Raw genomic sequence first — 18,806 nt, 5'->3', positions numbered from 1 at the left:
GGTGGCTGCGGCTGCAGACGGTACAGTGTTACCACCATTCACCGTCTACAAAAGTAAGCATCTGTATGACACGTGGACAGAAGGAGGGATCAGCGGTGCTGGTTATAGCCGAAATATGAGTGGCTGGTTTGATCTTACGATGTTCGAGGCATGGTTTAAGAAAATTATGTTGCCTTATATAAAGACATTACAGGGGCCCAAAGTTATGATAGGGGATAACTTGTCGAGCCATCTCTCAATTAACGTAATCAAGCTATGTGAAAAGCATGACGTCAAATTTGTTCTATTGCCTCCGAATGCTACCCACCTTTGCCAGCCTCTCGATGTTGCCTTCTTTCGTCCCCTAAAGATGGCTTGGCGAAGTGTGCTGGATGAATGGAAGAAAACGAATAGGGGAGTGGTGCACAAATCAGAGTTCCCTAAACTTCTAAAAGAGACATTTAATAAGATAGGTGTAAATTGTGCAACGAATATTATTTCTGGGTTCAGAAAAACGGGTATTGTTCCTTTCTGTCCAGAAAACGTGCTACGCCAGATTCCACATGATGACAGTGCTGATGACATCAGTCGAGAACGATCGTGGACTGCATCGTTCGTTCAACATCTCGAGCGAGCCCGGGTTGGAGAGGCAAGTACAAATGCACCGGTTCGCCGTGCGAAGCGCTTGACTGTTCCTCCCGGCAAAGGGATCGTGGTGAGAGATTTGGCCACCAATGCAGCTGACAAGGATAATGATGATGATGATCAAAGTATAGAGACTGTTGGTTCGAATAGTTTTACTAAATAGCTTGAAAATAGAATGTGTTTAGAGACTTCAATTTTCTTATTTCTAGTGATTTAATGATTGTTTATTTGCTTTGTTTTAGGTTTATATGTTAAGAAATATTTTTAAAAAGTAAAAATGTGATCGGTATTACCCATAAGACGGTCAAATACCGATAATCAAGAAAAATAAATGACTGATCGGAATTACCCCACTCCATGGGGTAACACCGATCACCGATTTTTATTAATTTTTTTCAATATTATCAACTACTGACGATTCTTTGTTACGTCAAATAAAAGCTAATGAATCATTAATCTTATATATTTAATTTGGTAAGTACTACGTAAATAACGCGGAACGTATCCGAAAAAAACCTTAAAAAATGATCGGAATTACCCCATTTGACGGTATTCATAAAATGATGAATGAAGAGGAAAACAAAAGGTAAGTCACCTTTTTGTCATAATAGAGTTAGCAGTGATATACTGGACATCAGACCAAGCTTAATTCAGTGTACTATATTTCAAACTTCAGTTATTCAAAGCATATGATTTTGTAACTTTTTAATTTATCATCATCATAAGCATTTATTCGTCAATGAATATATAGTAAATGATTATATGTCATTTGGATGTATTAACCCTCTACTGCATACTGTTGCCTTTAGGCAACAAATAAGTTTTCACCTGTATAAATGGATAAATATTGTAGATAAAGGTAGTTTTACGGCACACATTCAACTGTACAATCAATTAAACACATATCCCAGTGATGCCTTGTTTTTTTTACATAACATAAGACAAAACAGCCCTACAACCAAAGGTACTCCTTCCACCCCGTCAACATCCACGCGAACCAACCACCATTTATTTTACGTGGGCCCTCCCCATCACATTACCACAGGCTTCAGGAGTACAGTTCACAGTTAACGAAACAGCATGTGCCGTCTCATTAGTCAGACACTTTAGTTTTTCCCATTTTGATTCCAACCAAATTATTTTACATACCGGTACTTGATGAAATCATCATTCAACCATTGTAAGTATTTTATCTGCTGGTGAATAGAAATTCACACAATTTGGATTATTTTGCTGAAAGGTATTACAGTAATCATTTCTGAACTAAATGGGATAGATAGGAGACTTCTAAGCCTTTAACAAGGAAGTAGGCAGCAGGACTAGAGAACTTCTTTCAAAGTCGGATTACAAAAAGACACAACAGTTTATTCGCGAGAGCAGGAGTTTTTACAGTATCTGTGCCGCATACACTTTCAACATTGACCACGTAAACGCACTTGTCACTGGTTCAGTCGTAGAGGAGCAGTACCTAATTAGCCATTTAATCACTGTTACACACCTCTCTGTTGGTCTGAGAGTTTTACATTCAGCTCTACGTCTTTCCTTCACTAAGTGAGAAATCCTGACAAACACTATCAACATTTTGGGCTACCTGTCCAGAGTACTTTGTGACAGAGCTGACACTAGACCAGGAGTCCTGCCATATTTGTAACCATTTGGGATACTATTCCCCACTTCACATAGTACCCTGTGATTTGTACTGACTGCGCAGATTTTATCTTGCAAAAATTACGGACGTTATATTTAGCTGCTTCCTTTACTTCATTCAGACGATCAATTTCTGGGTTGTATTTCATTATGGTTAGTCATCAACTGTTATTGCAGTTCCAGAATTCTTGATCGGAGCCTCTAATGTCTGATTTTCTGATCACTGCTTCATTCTTACTTGTTGGAATATTGACTTGGATTGATACATCGTTGTTCAAATTAATTTCGTGCTAGTCATCCAATGTATTTCCTGTGGATGAAGCGCTTGTTTCATCACATATTTCTTCCGAAGAAATATCTTGTCGCTGTCTGGTCTTTCATGGAGCTATTTTTCTGGTTTGATGGTAATGGGGATAATTCAAAGACCGACTATGCACTCTCTCTGGCTTCAATATATTTTTCTTTTAATTTTATCTTTTACCTCCATCTCTAAAATTCAGGCTACAAACACGAGAATAGCCCTTGGTTGATCCTTGCCAAGCCAATTTTCCCAACGTTCTTTACTTGGGGGATAACAGGAATCCTCACACCTGAAGAATTTAGATTTCCTGCTTTGATATACAGAGAGGAACAGAACAATTAAACATTTTACAACCAGAGACACACACCTAAATGCTTGATGCAAACACACTGGAACACAACAACGTGAGTACGGAGGCAAGTTAGGTGCGTTAGCTGGAGCCCCTAGCGGAGGTTCGTGACACTAAGAGCTCACGCTGAGAAGCATGTTAACTGCATGGCATAGAGCAGGCAATATATAGGATTGAGACGGTGGTGGGATGAACAGTCTGATTCTAGATGCACAGATTTTATCGCAGTGACAGCACACACTAGTTGTTGCAGCAGATGGTTGTGGAAAAATACCATCCCTCGCATTCGCTCGTTCTTTCCTGTGGTTAATCTTCTCAGCTTCTAATCTTCTCATATCATGTTCTAGATGTTCAACTCCATTGTATACAATTCTACACCATTTGGGCCTATCCTTGGCTGTAGTTTCCCAGTTGACCGAATCAATTTGACACCTTTTGAGATTACACTTTAGAACATCCTTATATAGTTTAAGCTGCCCTCCATGGTTATGCAGCCGGGTGAGTTGGTCATGTGTTAGAGGCGCGTGGATGTGAGCTTGCATCCGGGAGATATTGGGTTCGAATCCCACTGTTGGCAGCCCTGAAGATGGTTTTCCGTGGTTTCCAATTTTCACACCAGGAAATGCCGGGGCTGTACCTTAATTAAGGCCACGGCCACTTCCTTCCCATTCCTAGGCCTTTCCTATCGCATCATTGCCCTAAGACCTGTCTGTGTTAGTGTGACGTAAAGAAAAAAAAAAAAAACTGTCCTCAGAAACTAACTGAACAAGTCCTAGGTGCCTTACGAAGTGTCCTATTATTCTCTCACTTCTTCTGGTCATATTTTGCAAAATCACTCTCCTCTCACCAATTTGATTCAATCTCTCTTAATTCATGGTTCAATCTACCCATTTCACCTTTAGCATTCTTCTGTAACACCACATTTTAAAAGCTTCTATTCTCTTTCTTTCTGATCTGGTTATCATCCATGTTTCACTTCCATATAATGCCATGCTGTAGATCAAAGTTTCAAAAAGTCTTCTAAATCCTATATAAATGTTTGAAGTGAGCAAATTTCTTTTCTTTAGAAAGGCCTTCCTGGCTTGCTGGTCTGCATTTTATGCGCTCTGTACTTATGTCATCTTTAGTTATTCTGTTAGCCAAGAAACAATATTCATCTACTTCCTTTAAAATTTCATTTCCTTATCTTATATTTCCTGTATCACCTAACTTTGTTCAACTGCACTCCATTATTCCTGTAAAAGTAAAGAAACATAGGGGATAAGTTTTCGGAACTGACTATAATTTGGATTGAAGGACATTAAAGTGATAGGATTAACGATCGGAGCTCGAGGGACTATTCCTCGATTCATTGTGAATTTTTGGAAACAGTTTAATTTAGAGGCTCTTTGTTAGCTTTACGAGGTTCCACTTCATTACTGAGAAATCATTGTTATGTGTTATAACTCTTATACTTTAAAGACATTATGAGAATAATGTAATCAACAAAATTATAATTTTATTTAAAAAAAAATAAAGGTTGCTAGAAGGAAACCATAATTTAATTTAATTGATTGCAGATATAATAATAATTTTGTATGGCTATTTCTAGCTGAGTGCAGCCCTTGTAAGGCAGACCCCCCGATGAGGGTGGGCAGCATCTGCCATTTGTAGGTAACTGCGTGTTATTGTGGTGGAGGATAGTGTTATGTGTGGTGTGTGAGTTGCAGGGATGTTGGGGACAGCACAAACACCCAGCCCCCAGGCCACTGGAATTAACCAATGAAGGTTAAAATCCCTGACTAGGCCGGGAATTGAACCCGGGACCCTCTGCACCAAAGGCCAGTATGCTGACAATGGGGTGAAACGCTGGTAATTTCACGATTGAAAAAGCCTAAAGACTTAAAGACTTAAAGAGCTTAAATGTTTTTATAATTTCATTTGTTTCATTATGCTTTGTCCATTGCGGCAACCTTCAACTGAGGGAAGTTTCGTAAATAAATAATTAATCATTATTATCAAATGGAAGCAGCCCAATGTAAAAAAAAAAGTGTTGAAAAAAAATTTCAATTAAAATTTCAATTATACATTGCCATTTTTATATTTTATATATGTCTGTCTCACTGGTTTGTTATATTTAGTGCCAACGAAACAAACTGTAATTACTTTATACAATGAGAAATATACATCAGAGCTTTGTGATTCATGAAGTTTAAATACGGTATTTTAAAATATATGGGACAGTTCACAAAAAATGTGACAATATGCACCCCGTACATTTTTTGCTGGGACAATGGGACACTTTACAGAAATAAGGTATAATCCCACAAAATAAGGGACATGTGGTCACCTTATCTTCAAACAATATTCACCACCACCACCACCACCACCAACACCAACACCACCACTTACCCAACAGCCTCTGCAACAGGTCTTGTCGACTCAGTCCCCAGAAATACGTGGCATGCAAACCGTTGTAGCTGCGGATGTTTCGTGATGAATCCCATATAGCGGTTATCTCTTGGATGAAATGCACAGAATGATACATTCTTCAGAGAGTAGAAGTAGTCATGACATGGTACTTCATTACGCTGTAGATGAAAAGAAAAGAATCACTGAATGTTACTGACAAGATAATCAACATATATTTATATTAGACTTGAATAAAGGAATCCATACTTTCTATGCTAGATCCTGTCTGTAGGTCAAAGTAATGTACTTAAATTAAAACCAATCAAATCATCTAAGAAAAATATGGAAAATTCAAAATTCAAGGAGGGGAAATTATAATCAAAAGGTTCTTGATGAAGATATTGTGACAGGGTCTGCCATTTATCATAAGACCTTGGGAAGGAGTGATATGGATCGGTTCTGCCCGGGATCACCAATGTTAACCCTGCCCCCACAGGCAAGCAATCAGGAACAAGCCAGGAGTGCAAGGCCAACCCTTCTCTGTCATCACCCTGTCCTCTCACTGAAGGTCTCTCAATGGTGCAAGAAAAACCTAGGAGATGAGTCCAGATCATTCCAAATTGAGGGAACTCTAGAGCTTTCTTCTTTTGGGAAGCATCTCGAGGAGCTGGCCTTCCTATTTAAGGTGGGCCAGATGAGCTTAAGTGGTTCAGTCTGTTCAGTCAGTGGACAGTGATAGCTGTCAGTACTGTGTGTTTGTACTGATGGTGAGTGTGTGTTCTCTGTCCCCAATCAGGTTCAGTGTTGTTGAGCAAATGTTGTTGAGGGGGAAAAGGGGAGTGCAGGTAGTGCTTTGTGCAAGTGTACTGCTGTGAAGTATTGTGTGTGAGAGTACTCCCAAGGAGTTCACAATTCTCAGTCAGAATTGAGGGTCTGGTGAGCAGTGCAGTGCAGTGCAGTGAGTGTTTTGTCCGAGGAACTGTGTCTGTATTCTGTCCTCTCTGTCATCAAGGAGTCTCATGTCCAGCTGCTGTGAAGTGGACATTGTGTCTCTAGTGTAGCATGGGAGAGTTCGACGAAGGATCAGCAACAGGCACTGTTGTGAGCATACAGACTGTACAACGTACAGAATTGTGAGACGGTGTTTTGCACAAGCTGTGGACTAAGTGGCTGTGATAGCTTACAGCGAGTGTAATTATGGAACTACCTTAGAGTATAAGTGACAGTAGTGGAACAGTGTGTAATGTGTACTCATAGCTAGTGTGATTGTTTTAGATTGTAAGTGATAGAGTGAATATCCCATGTGACTGAGTTAGTGTGAATTGGGAGAGCACAAACTGGCATACTTGTATTATTATTAATGTGTAAGAATTAGTCTATATTAATAAATGCAAGTCGTTTTGGAGTGATCTATATGTATGTAAAGGTATAAAAATGAAACTAAATGTGAATTAATGAGGCTCTTCCAGGTATCTCAGAAACTTACAACTTGATACCAGAGAAGCTGATGACCTGAGGATCCCTAGAAAAATAGAAAATTCTCAAAATTCCCTGAGGAGGGCACGCTGGATGGTTTCAAATTTGGGGCCCAGCATAAGAACGCAGTTGGATATATTTATCCAAAGTGGTAACATGTAGGTTTCAAAAACTTTCAGGAATGTCTTAATTTTTACTTCCATCGCCCCCAAATCAAGATGGCAGTGCAATCTGCCAGAAGAGCTAGAAAACTGAAATTTGGCAAAATTGTAGCTTTAATCCTGTAACCAACAGAAAAATTCTGAGATGTTAAAATTTTTCACTTTTTATCCCTGAATAATATTGAAATATGGAGACAATTTTAATGATGGTGCAGACCTTTGTTATGAGGTATTTGGTGTCTAAACAGTAAATCATATTACAAACCGGATGGCACAATCTTAGTTCAATTTGGAGTGATCTATAACTTTGGTCCTATGACTTTTTGCTGTATCTCTCTCTCTTATACATTAGATTTGGCTGTATTTCTCGACTGTACATACATTTTGTGCTTTTTACACATATATTTCATAGTTTGATACACGTATATTAAAGATAGACTCATCAAGAACATTGGCCCTATAGTGGCCATATGTGAACTAAATTCAATGTTTCTTAGCTGTCACATAAGTATCTAGAAAGTAATGCAGTGTGTGAAAACTGTACCCAAGTTCCGCCCTATTCAACATTTCTAACTCAATAGGAGATAGGAGAAAATGTCATAGGATCTACCATGTAGATCACTAAAAGAGGCATCTTATAGTGCAATCCATTTGTCGATATGGCATACCATTAAGCAACAGTTAATCTGTAAATGAATGTCTGCAATACTATAAACGTGCATATACTTTAATAAATCAATCAATATTCATTGAAGTCGATTTATATAATATCTAGAAAGGGTGTGTCTGCCATTATTATTAATACTTTACAAATTGATGGTGACTGTCAGCAGGAGGGCATCTGCTATTGTAATCATTACTCCCTACATCTACTTTGACTGGCAGTAGGAATGGGGTCCTTCTCCAACTCCTGTGTAACTGGCACTAGTAAAGAGGGCCTACCATTGTAATGAATAATTCCCTTCTTGATTTGACTGGCAAAAGGCAAGGGAGCATGCAATTTTGATCAAAACTCCTTACCCGATTGTTTCTGGCAGTAGGCAAGGGTGCCCGTCATTATAAACAAATTTACCCTTCTAAAATGTGATTGGGATTAGGCATAGTGGCTTGCTATTATAATCAAAACTCACCAACTCGAGTGTGACTGGCAGTAAGCTGACTTGCATTAGGAAAATGGGCCTGTATTATAATGCTAACAGCAAAACTCAATTTTAACTGGCAGTAGCTATTCCAATGGAATATGTTTGGAAGTAGGAAAGGTGGGCCTCTCATTGTAACAAAATTAATTGTGACTAGCAGTAGGCAAGAGGGCCTATCATTATAATGAAACTTCTCAACTTGATTGTGAATGGCAGTAGGCAAGTGAGCTTGCCGTTATCATCACAACTCCGCAACGCACACCTTACATGGGAAAGAACATATAGGGACCTCCCCAGGTGTTTTTTGATAACCCTAAGAGACATGCAATTTAAGAAAATCTCACTCACCGTGTGTAGGCCTACAGTAATTTACATAGAAATCCATATACAATGCAGAATGCCATAGCAAAGCATGGGCACATTTGCTAGTAACTTATAAATCGTAGTTGTAGAAAAAACTACCAGTTGTGTCTTTATTTTCTACCCTATGTCACATTACAGTATTAACCCAGCAATGGTATCGTTGGGTGTGGCATATCCAGGTGGTAATATTTCTATTTGTTCCTAACAGAGGGTGTAATGTACTAAAGTCATGACTTGTGTAACTGCATGTAATGACCTTGAGAACATATTAATCATATTTTAAGGAATTAGTTCCAACTGAGCTCTCTTTGTGACAAGTCTGAAAATGTGCTGGGCATATCACATCACATAATACCACTTGCATTCGGAAAACAGGACCCTGCAATGAATTTTACACAGCTATTTTAGGTAAAAATGGGAATTTTGAAATGAAAGCACAGCCTACCAGGATATGCAAATCGGTAAATGCACTTCCTTAAGAATGGTAAAGTCAGTCTATTGTTATGCACAATGGATCATGATGCTAGTACTGACGGATCAACATTAGAGAAGGCTAAACTGAAAATAAACACTTGCGGTGTAGACGTTGTTGAACAGCTATCATCGATACACCGAGCGAGTTGGCCAGGCAGCTGTGAGCTTTTATTCAGGAAATAGGGGATTCAAACTCCATTGTCCACAGCCCTGAAGATGATTTTCTATGGTTTCCCATTTTTACACCAGGCAAATGCTTGGGCTCTACATTAATTAAGACAATGGCAGCTTCCTTCCCACTCCTAGCCTTTTCCTATCTAATCACTGCCATAAGACCTATCTGTGTCAGTGCGACGTAAAGCAAAATCATATCAGCTATGTGCAGTACTGCAAGAAACAGCAGAAAATGACCTCTCACAGTATTTTTCTCAATATTGAATGTTGCAGGAATCAATGCAAATATTATATTAGAGGCAAATTGTAGGCAAGAGTCTGTAAGGACGAAATTTTTGAAAAGTCTTTCCTTACAGCTTACACAGGGCCATATTCAGAAAAGACTACCATTGACAAACCTGCCATGAGAATTATTCTGTAAAGTGAAGAGAAGCAGCTCCGGGATACCCACCGCTGGAGAGCCAGCAGTAAGAAAGATAACAACAATGCAGTGCTGCCACTACTGCCCACGAGGCAAGGATTAAAAATCTTGGTATGGGTATGTGATGTGTGAAGTCTCCTTTGTCCAATGTATTCCAGTCATGAGAGAATAAGAAGTATTGAATTTTCCCCTGCGTAAACTGTGATATTGTTTATAAGACATTGTTGGCCTGTTGTGATGAGTTTGTTTCTTTTGTATTATTTTGTGTCAGTTCATAAAGCTCCAAGTAACACTGTTTACCACTCATAACTTTGTTGTTGTCCATTAAATGTGAGATGGAGTGCATTCTTTTAATGGGTACCTCATACCCCGCAATACTATTGGCGAAACATTGCATAGCAATACCACTGCTGGGTTAACTGTTTGTTGAACATGCCAGAAAATTGAAAATGAAGTACAAGATGGACATAAACAAATGTAAATAATGGGTTGTACCCACTAATATGGGCCCAGTATATGGGAGGCCAGGCTCTGCCTGTCACAAGCCAGGAGAGAGGGAAAATGATAGACAAGTAACACCTCTTTAAGAAACCTTGGTCCAGCTGGCCCAGCTGGTAGCACCTGGTAAGGGTCCCATGCCAGGGCCAAGGTCTGCTCACACCTAGCGGAACAGAGATGTGGCACGAAGGCAGGAAAATATTATTTCACTATGCAATAGGTGTGGTGGCTCACACTTACACCTACTCAAGGAGAAACGTACCGTGCCAAAGAATAAGTTGCTGGTCCTATATTCATTAAGTGGGGAATTTTTCAAGGCAGTATTAATGGACCTTTATGTTTTCTTATGTGTAAGTGATATGAGTAAAAAACTGGAATCAGAGATAAGGCTTGATGATGTTAAACTGTACAGAGTAATAAATTACAAGATTGTGAGTGACTACAAAATTGACACCGAATGATTTAAAATTGGAAAGGGTGTCCATCAAGACTGCATTCTTTCACCATTCCTTTTTAATCTATGTGCAGAAATAATTATGCGGAAATTAAATTTAGAGGAACTCGACACTGGTGTGAAGATTGGAGGAAGAACTATAAACCATTTGAGATATGCTGATGATACAACCCTGCTGGCAAAAACAGAAGAAGATTTTAATTTCCTGCCTCAAAGATGAAAGTGAAAAAATGGCCTCTATCTCATTATTAAAAAGACCAAAGTTATGACTATGGATGAGTGTGATACAGTTTGTCTAAAGCTAAATGGGGAGGAGATAGAGAGTGTGGAGGATTACATTTTCCTGGGAGAGTGGAGATTGTGGTTTTGAAATTAAAAGACGGATTTTGCTTGGATGAATCACTATGATGTCTATGTTCCCAATTTGGAAGAGCAGAGATATCAGTTTGGCTACCAAGTACAGATTAGTCAATGTGATTATATTCCCACTGTTCATGTATGGATGTGAGAGCTGGATGCTGAAACAGGCAGACAAGAGGAGGATCGACACTTTTGAGCTCTGGTGTTGGCAAAGACTCTTACGAATACCGTGGACTGAAAAAATCACTGATAAGGCAGTTTTAGAGTGCATCAAGCCCCGTACGTCATTGATTGGTATGCTTATGAAGATGAGACTAGCATACTTTGGTCATGTTATGCGATCAGATGTATTGAAAAAAGCAGTCATGCTAGGAATGATCAGCGGTACAAGAAGGCTAGGTCTCCAGAGGATTTGTTGTTTAGACACCATTAAAATGGACACCACCCTCACCCTGGAACAACTAAAGGAGGCAGTGTGAAACAGGACAGCTCGAAGAGCGCTAATTCATAGAATCGCTGATGGTCGGATTCGACTGAATGGATGACATCATCACAAAATTGGCCTTGACAATGTTGTAAGATGACCAGCCAGCAATGGAGTGTTAAGTCAGGTTGTAAGTATAAGGAAGGATCATATAAAAGAGATTCTAAATAAAGGTTATCGTTTTCTTCATATGGTTATGAGGGCATTTAGGGGTTGTTAGACCGAGCTTGATAGCTGCAGTTGCTTAACTGCGGCCAGTATCCAGTTATCGGGAGATAGTGGGTTCAAACCCCACTGTCGGCAGCCCTGAGGATGGTTTTCCATGGTTTCCCATCTTCACACCAGGCAAATGCCGGGGCTGTACCCTAATTAAGGCCATGGCCGCTGCCTTCCACTTCCTAGGCCTTTCCTATCCCATCGCCACCGTAAGACATATCTGTGTCGGTGCAACATAAAGCAAAAAACAAAAACAAAAAGAACGGGGGGGTTGTTAGTAAGAATGTAAAGGAGAGGGCATATAAATCTCAGGTAAGACCACAATTAGAGTATGGTTCCTGTGTATAGGATCCTAATCAGGATCACTTGATTAGAGAACTGAAATAAATCCAAAGAAATGCAGCTCAATTAGTTCTGGGTGATTTCTGACAAAAGAGTAGCATTATGAAAATGTTGCAAACTTGGGAGGAAGAAGACGAGTTATTCGACTAAGGTACATGTCATAAGTTATGAATTTCATCCCCCTGTGGGTGGGGGCGGTAGAATAACACCCACGGTATCCCCTGCCTGTCGTAAGAGGCGACTAAAAGGGGACCCAGGGGCTCTGAAATTTGGAGCGTGGGTTGGCGACCACGGGGCCCTCAGCTGAGTCCTGACATTGCTTCCACTTACTTGTGCCAGGCTCCTCACTTTCATCTATCCTATCCAACCCCCCTTGCTCAACTCTTGTTCTTTTCCGACCCCGACACTATTGGGTTTGTGAGGGCTAGGGAGTCTTTCATTTTCATGCCCTTCGTGGTCCTTGTCTTTCTTTGGCCGATACCTTCATTTTTCGAAGTGTCGGACTCCTTCCATTTTTTCTCTCTGATTAATGTTATATAGAGGATGGTTGCCCAGTTGTACTTCCTCCTAAAACAATAATCACCACCACCACCTTATGAATTTCATTATGGTCCGTATTGACAATTGATCACTATCAAAGGGTAGGAAGGGTCCACCTATTCAATACCATTAGAATGTACAGTATATTGCCTTATAAAACTGGGACTAGTTTCAACCCCATATATATTGGGTCATCTTCAGCCATGCTCCAATTGGAAGACATAAGCACACATATAACCAATAATATAAACACTCTGGTATGACACAATTTGCAGTCTTAATTTAAAACATTGATGAGGTCCGAACAACATATCCAAACTTGAACTAAATAACACATCAAAACTGCTGTGGTTGATGCTGAACTATTTCGTCGTTCCTACAGCAGCCAACGTTCTTGAGTTGATCTGGAAGTTGGTATCCTTATCTGTGTAGATGAGCAACTTGATTGATAATTTATGATTGTTCATTAGTAATATGGTTAATATATATATAAAATAACATGTCCTGACTGACTGACTGACTGACTGACTGACTGACTGACTGACTGACTGTCTGATTCATCATTGCCGAGCCAAAACTACTGGACATAAAGAAATGAAATTTTGGGGATACATTTATATTAGGTTGTAGGTGCTCACTAAGGGAGGATTTTTGGATATTCTCGTGCTAACGGGGTGAATTTTTTAATGAGGATACCTATATCTCAAATCCTTAAAAGTTTACAGACGTAAAAATCTGGAACCTCCCTTAAAAATAAAGAAACATGTATTTTTTTTGTTTTCAGAAAATCCCATAAAGGGAGGTGAAAAATGGACGAAAAGGGGTTGAACACCTTTTCTGAGGAGACATATCTCAAAAACTGAAGATGTTACAGAAATGAAAATTGGTATTTGGAATCTCCTTTGAAAATATAGAAACATGTATTTTTTTGTTTTTGGATAATCAGATGAATAGGGGGTGAACAAGAGTGACAAATGGGGTGAATTTTTGAAAAGACTATATCAGCAAATTATCTCAGACAGATCTGAAAACTGGTATTTGGAATTTCGTGTAAAAGTAGAGAAACATAAATATTTCTTTCGGAAAACCTAATTAAGGGGAACTGAAAAAGGGGGCGAATTTTTATAATTAGCATAGGTACTGTATATCACAAAAAGTTAACATGTTGCAGACATGAAAATTGGTATTTGGAATCTCCTTTAAAAATAAGGAAACATGTATTCTTTTTTTTTATTTTTTAACTCTTAACGGGGGAGGGGGTGAAAAATTGAAAAATTAGTTGGATTATTTGTATGAATATATATACCAAAAAATCTAAATATGTCACAAACATGATAACTATTATTTGGAATCTCATTAAAAAATAAAGAAACATGCATTTGGTGGAGAATCAACTTGGTTAGCGGGGCGGGGTGAAAAAGGAGATGAATTCCTTTTATGAGGATACATATATCTAAAAAAATGAAGATGTTACAGTCGAGATGATTCGTATTTGGAAGCTCTTTTAAAGAAACGGGTACTGTTTTTTTTTTTTGAAAATTCACTTGAGTGGGGACTGTGAAAGGAAGTAAAAATATTGAATTCTTTTTCTGGAGAAACTTATATCTCAAAACTGAAGGTTACAGACATGGAAACTGGTATTTGGATCTACTTTAAAATTAAGAAACACATATTTTTGGGTGGGAGAAACCAATTTAATGGGTGGGGGTGGAGTGAAAAAGGAGTAGAATTTTTTCATGAGGCTACTTATATCTCAAAAAATTAAGATGTTACAGACATGAAAATTTATATTTGGAATTTTCCTTCAAAGTAAAGAAACACGTAATCTTTTGTCTTTGGAAAATCCACTTAAGTGGGGTGAATTACTTAAAAAATTACTTGAATTCTTTGTATGAGGATACTTATAGCTCAAAAATTAAAGATGTTCATGCCTCTAACATCTTCAGTTTTTGATATATAAGTATCCTCATAAAAAGAATTCAACTTCCTTTCACCCAAGCCTGTTAAGTTGATTTCCCCTTTGAATCTCCTTTGAAAATAAAGAAACATGCAATTTTGGGGGAAATCAATTGGGGGCGGGGCAGTGAAAAAGGAGTTTAATTCCTTTTTATGAGGATAAATATATCAAAACTGAAGATGTTACAGTCGTGATAATTGGCATTGGGAAGCTCCTTTATAAATAAAGAAACAAGTATATTTGTTTTTTGGAAAATTCACTTAATGGGGCAGGGTGAAAGGAAGTGAAAAAATTTCATTCTTTTATGGAGAAACTTGTATTTCAAAAACTTCAGGTTACACACATGAAAATTTGTATCTGGAATCTCCATTAAAAATAAATAAACATGCATTTTTGGAGGGGGGGGAATCAACTTAACGGGCTTGAGTGAAAGGGAGTTGAATTCTTTTTATGAGGATACTTATATATCAAAAACTGAAGAAGTTAGAGGCATGATCATTTGTATTTGGAATCTTCTTTCAAAGTAAAGAAACATATGTTCTTTTGTCTTGGGAAAGTCCACTTAAGGGGGGTGAATGAATTGAAAAATTAGTTGAATTCTTTGTATGGATAATTGTATCTCAAAAACTAAAGAAGACGTGAAAATTGGTATTTGGAATCTCCTCTAAAAAAAATAAAACACACACTTTTGTGGAGGGGGGAATCGACTTAACAGGCAGGAAGTGGGTGGGGTGGGGTGAAAAAGGAGTTGAATTACTTTTATGAGGATGCTTACCGGTATATCTCAAAAACTGAAGATGTTACAGATGTGAAAATTAGTATTTGGAATCTCCTTTAAAAATAAAGAAACACGCATTTTTTTTGGAAAATCGACGTTAAGGGGTGTAGGTTTGAAAATAAGTAAATAAGGAGTTGAAATACATTTATGAGGATACTTTATCTTAAAAACTGAAGCTGTTACAGACGTGAAAGGTGATATTTTGAATTTCCTTTCAAAATAAAGAAACACTTTTTTGTTTTTCTTTTCGGAAAGTCCACTTAATAGCAATATACATGGTCCGTTATTGGACATTATACATTTTTCAGCTAACTCATTGTTGGTTGCCAGTGTTTCGCCCTCGTGTGCTAGGGTGGGCTCATCAGTTGGTACCTAGCACACCTACCAATACGCTGGCTAGTGCACACCGTGGAGGCCACTGCGTAGGCTAACTGGAGCCACCGGCAGTGCCAATGCATTAGAGACTTTGTCTCATTACCAAAAATTGATGTCTGCTTGGCCATCAGATGATATAGATGTTGATTTCCACTTAAGACGGGAGAGGGGTGGAAAGAAGTGAAGAAGAAGAAGTTGAATTATTCTTATGAGTATACATTTATCTAAAAAACTGAAAGTGTTACAGGTGTACAGACATGAAAACTGATATTTGGAATCTCCTTTAAAAATAATGAAACATGTATTTATTTGTTTTTGGAAAATCCAGGTAAGGGGCTGAAAAGAATTGGAAAAGCTGGTGAATTTTTAAAATGGGTGCTGGTATATCTGCATTATATGTCGAAACCTTAACATGTTAGAGACAAAAAACTTGGTATTTGTGAAGTCCTTTAAAAAAAATACAGGAACATGTACCTTTTCTTTTCAGAGAAGGCACTTAACGGGGCATGAAAAGAAGTGAAAAATAGTTGAATTATTTTTTATGAGGATACTTATATTTTAAAAACTGGAGATGTTACAGATGTAAAAGTTGGTATTTGGAACCTCCTTTAAAAATAAAGAAACATGTATTTTTGTCTTCAGAAAATACACTTAGATGGGGGTGGGGTGGGGGAAGGACTGATCAAGAGGTTGAATTCCTTTTGTGGGGATACTCAAAAACTGAAGATGTTACAGATGTGGGAATAGGTATTTGGAATTTCCTTTAAAAATAAAGAAACATGTATTTATTTATTCGATTTGAGAGAACTGTTCCTCACATGTACAGTTCTATATCGCATGGTCGTCTTAGCCCTAAAAGGTAATACCACAAACATGGTTTACAAAGAATTTCTGGGGTAAATGAAACTCAATTTTTGGGCAGGTTTTTTTACTTTAGGAATTTTCAAATATTGTCTTAGTACGATGCAGAGGAACGATCACTTTGATCAAATTACGATCTCCACGCGAGCGAAGCCGCGGGTAATTGCTAGTGACTTAGGTAGTTTTAAGGGGACATTTCATAATTTCAATAGGAATTCCTTTTCATCAGATGTAGTGATCTATTTTTTAATTTGTTTTGAAGTGAATGTCTGAAAAGAAAATAATTTGAAGTAAATAATTGAAAAAAGACGGGAATCTAGAATGCGTGCACTTGGTACGGATACCAACACCAGACTGATTGTTGAGAGGGAGCAGGAGTATAGCTTATGATGGCTGGGATTGGGGGAGGGATGTATGAGGAAGGACGGGTAGATAGATTTGTAATGATTGGTGGACTTAACGTGTCATTTTTCTATGTATACTTTGTGCATATAGGAATGATTATATTGAATAGAATATTAGATTTTTCATTAATTTCATTAATATTATGGTTAGGGTTAAAGAACTGTTCTAAATGAATGTAACAGTTCTCCAATATGTTGAGCATGGTGCCCTTCTTATCCACTTTTAATATGCTTAGATCTTGGTCAATTGATGTAAAATTATGTTTTAAGTCTGTCATGTGTTGTGCCATGGCAGAGATATGATTGTATTTTGAAGCATTGACATGTTCCATGTATCTTATTAAAAAATTACGTCCTGTTTGTCCTATATATGTACTTTCATAGCTATTTCATTGCAGTTTGTAGATGCCTGATTGAGAAAACTTATTAGTTTGATTGATAATATGTGCATTAAAGAAATTGGAAAAATTGTTATTACAGTATTTGTTTTAAAGGCTATTTGTTGGTCATGTTTCTTGAAAATATTAGTAATTTGGTATATGTTTATACTATTGAACATGAAGGAGGAATATGTTTTTTTGTCTACTGATTCTCTGTTTAAAGTAGAAATTCGACATCTCCACCTTCTGTTGTTCTCTCTTCCTGCACTGAAATTTCATTGTGTTTATTCTCTGTGTTCCTTTTTGTGGTCCTAATTTTCTGTATATGCCTTTGCTGGCAAGATGTAGTGTTTACAGTGCACTATGTCTTCTGGTATGGGCTATATCAAATTTGTTACTTTCATTGACCTGTCTCAGTCTCATCCTTGGCTTTGACAATATGAAAGTGACTGAGGTATGGGTGATGCTAGTAATACCATTGGTTATGCAGCCAGTCCCTGTTATCAATGGTATGAAAATATCGCTCATAGGGTCGGTTGGTGCATGCATTTCAGTGGGCTTGGCAGACTGATATGTAACAGCAACGGCTGGCTCGGTAAGGAAAGCAACGGGAAACTACCTCACTTCTCATTTCCCTAGTACGCCTCTTCAGTGACACCTAGGCTATTTATGACAGCTGTTGGTGGAGCTGCAGAGGATCAAACCAGCCTTCGGGCTGAATACCCTACATACATACAATTTTCTGTATATTACTTGGTTTATCACTTGTTTATTTCTTTCCATTACTTATATTAAATATGTAGCACCAGTCTGGAATTCCTCTGCACACACCGACAATTTGACATTGTAGTAAACGATATGACCCAAATCATAACTGGTTGCCTAAAGCCATTACCTGTCCAGAAACTATATCCACTTATTGGCATAACACAATCACACATCTAGAGGGATGTAGCCACAGAAGCAGAGTGGACAAAGCAGAAAACTGATCTCTGTCATCCCCTATTTGGTTGGTCACCAGCCAGCCAGATCACAGCTCAGGGCAAGGAAGAGCTTCCTTTTCTTTAAGAACAAAAATCCTGAAAGAGATGCAGGAAGAAAACTGCCTCATAATATGGAGGAACAAGTTGGATGATCCTTTCCTGAAAGCCAAGGTAGAATTGGCCTCTGGTGGAAGCTTTCCTTTTTAAAAATCCGGTATGGAGAACTTAGAAGAGCCTCTGTGACTCAGGTTGTAGCGTACCGACCTCTCACCGCTTAGGGCCGTGTTCAAATCCTGGTCACTTCATGTGAGATTTGTGCTGGACAAAACAAATGGGACAGGTTTTTCTCTGGGCACTTCAGTTTTCCCTGTCATCTTTCATTCCAGCAACATTTTCCAATATCATTTTAATCTGTCAGTCATTAATCATTGCCCCAGAGGAGTGCAACAGGCTTCGGCAGTTGACACAATTGCTATCCTCGCCGCTAGATGGGGGCTTCATTCATTCCATTCCTCACCTGGTCAAATGACTGGAAACAGGCTGTGGATTATCATTATCATAGAGAATTTGAAATCACCTGGGAGTGGGAGTATGTTGGGGGATCATGAGGAAATTGGGTCTCCTACAGGTGATGGAGATATCCTGTGTACGTCC

The 18,806-nt window shown here is 38.4% G+C and overlaps 1 protein-coding gene across 3 annotated transcripts in view; it reads right to left on the bottom strand.

The window, feature by feature from the left end:
* The window catches only part of Aplip1 (JNK-interacting protein Aplip1), a 218,111-nt gene that overhangs the window by 11,545 nt on the left and 187,760 nt on the right, over positions 1–18,806 (bottom strand). For all 3 annotated transcript variants that reach the window (XM_067135745.2, XM_067135747.2, XM_067135746.2), the window contains one exon: positions 5,313–5,491. In XM_067135745.2, the coding sequence (XP_066991846.2) occupies positions 5,313–5,491 (179 nt within the window). The remainder of the gene's footprint in view (positions 1–5,312; positions 5,492–18,806) is intronic.

Source organism: Anabrus simplex, chromosome 1 (genome assembly GCF_040414725.1).
Source record: "Anabrus simplex isolate iqAnaSimp1 chromosome 1, ASM4041472v1, whole genome shotgun sequence".
Lineage (NCBI taxonomy): Eukaryota > Metazoa > Arthropoda > Insecta > Orthoptera > Tettigoniidae > Anabrus > Anabrus simplex.
Note: the sequence above shows the minus strand (reverse complement) of the source record. Positions and strands in the feature narration are given on the sequence as shown.